Raw genomic sequence first — 2,516 nt, forward strand, 5'->3', positions numbered from 1 at the left:
ACAAAGTCCAAACCTAAATGGATTTTTTGATACATCAAATGAAATCAACCATGTTAATAGAGAAGAACAAGCTTTGAAAGATAAAAATATCTCTGTTTCTCAATTTGGGGGCAAGAAATTAACTTATCATGAAGAACTAGCAGACTTTGGGGCCATGATGCATAATATGGCCGAATATGACTCTCCAACCCCTAAATCAAAGCCATGAGGCTCGCCTCGTGGAACACCCTCGGTCTCGGTAATGGTTCAAGAGGTCGTATGGTGGGTGCTTTAGCTAACCGGTTCCAATTACAATTCATAGCCATTCAAGAGACAATGGTCAAGCAAGTCAATCAACCGACCCTTAATGAGGTATGGAAACACTTCGCCTTTGACTCAATTCAAATGGAAGCAAATGGGCGTTCGGGTGGTTTAGTATCAATGTGGAGACTCGACTTTTTCTCTTTGATTCATAGTTGGTGTCGTCAACATTGGATTGCCACTATTCTACGGTACCTCCCTACCAACCAAATCATTCTCATTGTTAACATTTATGCACCCCCATACCGAACATAAAAAACAATTCATTTGGTCTCAATTATCTAATATGGCAAAACAATGGCCGGGTCCATCATGTTTTTTGGGTGACTTTAATTCGGTATGCACACCCGAAGAAAGATTACGTGAAAACATCGATTTTAATAGTATTGACTCGTTTAAAAATTTCATTAACCATGCTAATCTTATCGATCAAGTGTTATCCAATGATGTTTTTACATGGGAAGGTCCGTTAGGAAAATTCTCTCGCATTGACCGCGTGCTTATCAATAACAAATGGGCACTCTTATGGCCCGATGCTATTCTTCAATCAGCCCCTCCTGATCGATCAGACCATAAACCACTGATCTGGGCAAAAGTGTTAGTTAATTGGGGACCGAAACCTTTTAGATTCAACCATTCTTGGCTCTCAAAACCGGGCTTCCTCAAATTTTGTGAGGACTTGTGGAACGAATTTGATGTACAGGGGTGGGCAGCTTTCAAGATTGCAAAGAAATTGCGTCTGTTAAAGGCGTATTTGAAACTTTGGAGTTCATCCCATCAAAATAATGATGAAGTCAGCCTTAAGATTGTAGAAGGTTACATTAAATCATTGAAGATGTTTTTTCAACAACGTGATCTTTCCAATTCAGAAATTTTAGAATTGGCTGCCCTCAAAAAAAGGAAAAAAGTGTTATCTGTTCGAATTGAATCAAAAAGGCGTTTACACTCTCGTTTTAAGTGGCTGCGATTAGGCGACAAAAACACTCATTTCTTTCACATCGTGTCTCATATACGGCAACAATCATCTTACATTGCAGGCATGATGGTTGATAATGTTTGGTCAGATGACCCTGATGTTGTTAAGGAAGCCACTGTAACGTTTTTTGAATCTCTGTTCAAGTTGCAACCTTCACTCTCGGGCTTAATTGATTTATAGTGGGATTCTTTGAATTTATCCCATGTCCCGCCCCATTTAATTCCTAGTCTTGAAGCCCAATTTTCATCTACTGAAGTCTTTAATGTCATTAAGGGATTCGATGGGTCCAAAACACCGGGTTCGGACGGTTACTCGCTACAATTTTTTAAGAGAGGTTGGTCCTCCTTGAAAACGATATTATGGATATGTTCAATCAATTTCACGCACATCCATCTTTTCCAAAGGGTTTTAACTCATCATTCATTATCTTAATTCCTAAATCCAATTGTGCTAGAGTGATTGAACAAATGCGCCCTATTAGTTTGATCAATGCTCCTTACAAAGTTTTGGCCAAAACTGTAACAACCCCAATCCGTTACACCAAAAATGGAGTACATTTTTTTTTATTAGTTAGGTCCCATTAATACAATACATTTTCAACCTTGTTTTAATCAAAACATAACATCGTAATGATACGTTTAACAACCTATCATGACCCTTGGTACACAAATTACACTTTACAAAATCATTTGTAATAATGACCCGATCACAAGAAATACGGGTTAATACACAATAACATAACCCGATACCAAGAGCATAATCCCGGGGACTACCAAATCCCCCATCCGCGTCCAAATATCCAAAAGCTGCCCCGTCGAGCCCAAGCGCTCCTAAGCATCTAGTCTACAACTAGCTAGCTTCATAATCACAATACCTGTAAAAAGGTAAACAACGAGAGGGGTAAGCTTAACGCTTAGTGAATGCAATAATTATACACATACATATATAATCTACTTACTTGCAATCACTTACACAATTACCGCATATACGCTAGCAATATAATTAGCATACCATTGCAAAGTATAACGCTAAAATCTCCAATATGCAAGCTAGCACAAACAATAGCATATAACACGAACAATATAATATGCTACGCTACATCACACCAAAAATAGTGATGTTCACAACATCCATTAGTATCCAAGATTTCAAGGCTAGCCCCGCGAATGGTATCGTCAACATAGAACTTAAACCCCATTCGCCCCATTTAATGTGGTATCGTCAACATCAAACTTAAAAC

General features: G+C 38.5%; 1 protein-coding gene across 1 annotated transcript; it reads left to right on the forward strand.

Annotated features, from left to right (window-relative positions):
• Window positions 1-586: 586 nt before the first annotated feature.
• LOC139859042 (uncharacterized) lies at window positions 587-1,456 on the forward strand. The gene has a single exon (XM_071847859.1). The coding sequence runs from the start codon at window positions 587-589 to the stop codon at window positions 1,454-1,456; it is 870 nt and encodes a 289-aa protein (XP_071703960.1).
• The last annotated feature ends 1,060 nt before the right edge of the window (window positions 1,457-2,516 follow it).

Source organism: Rutidosis leptorrhynchoides, chromosome 7 (assembly GCF_046630445.1).
Source record: "Rutidosis leptorrhynchoides isolate AG116_Rl617_1_P2 chromosome 7, CSIRO_AGI_Rlap_v1, whole genome shotgun sequence".
Taxonomy (NCBI): Eukaryota; Viridiplantae; Streptophyta; class Magnoliopsida; order Asterales; family Asteraceae; genus Rutidosis; species Rutidosis leptorrhynchoides.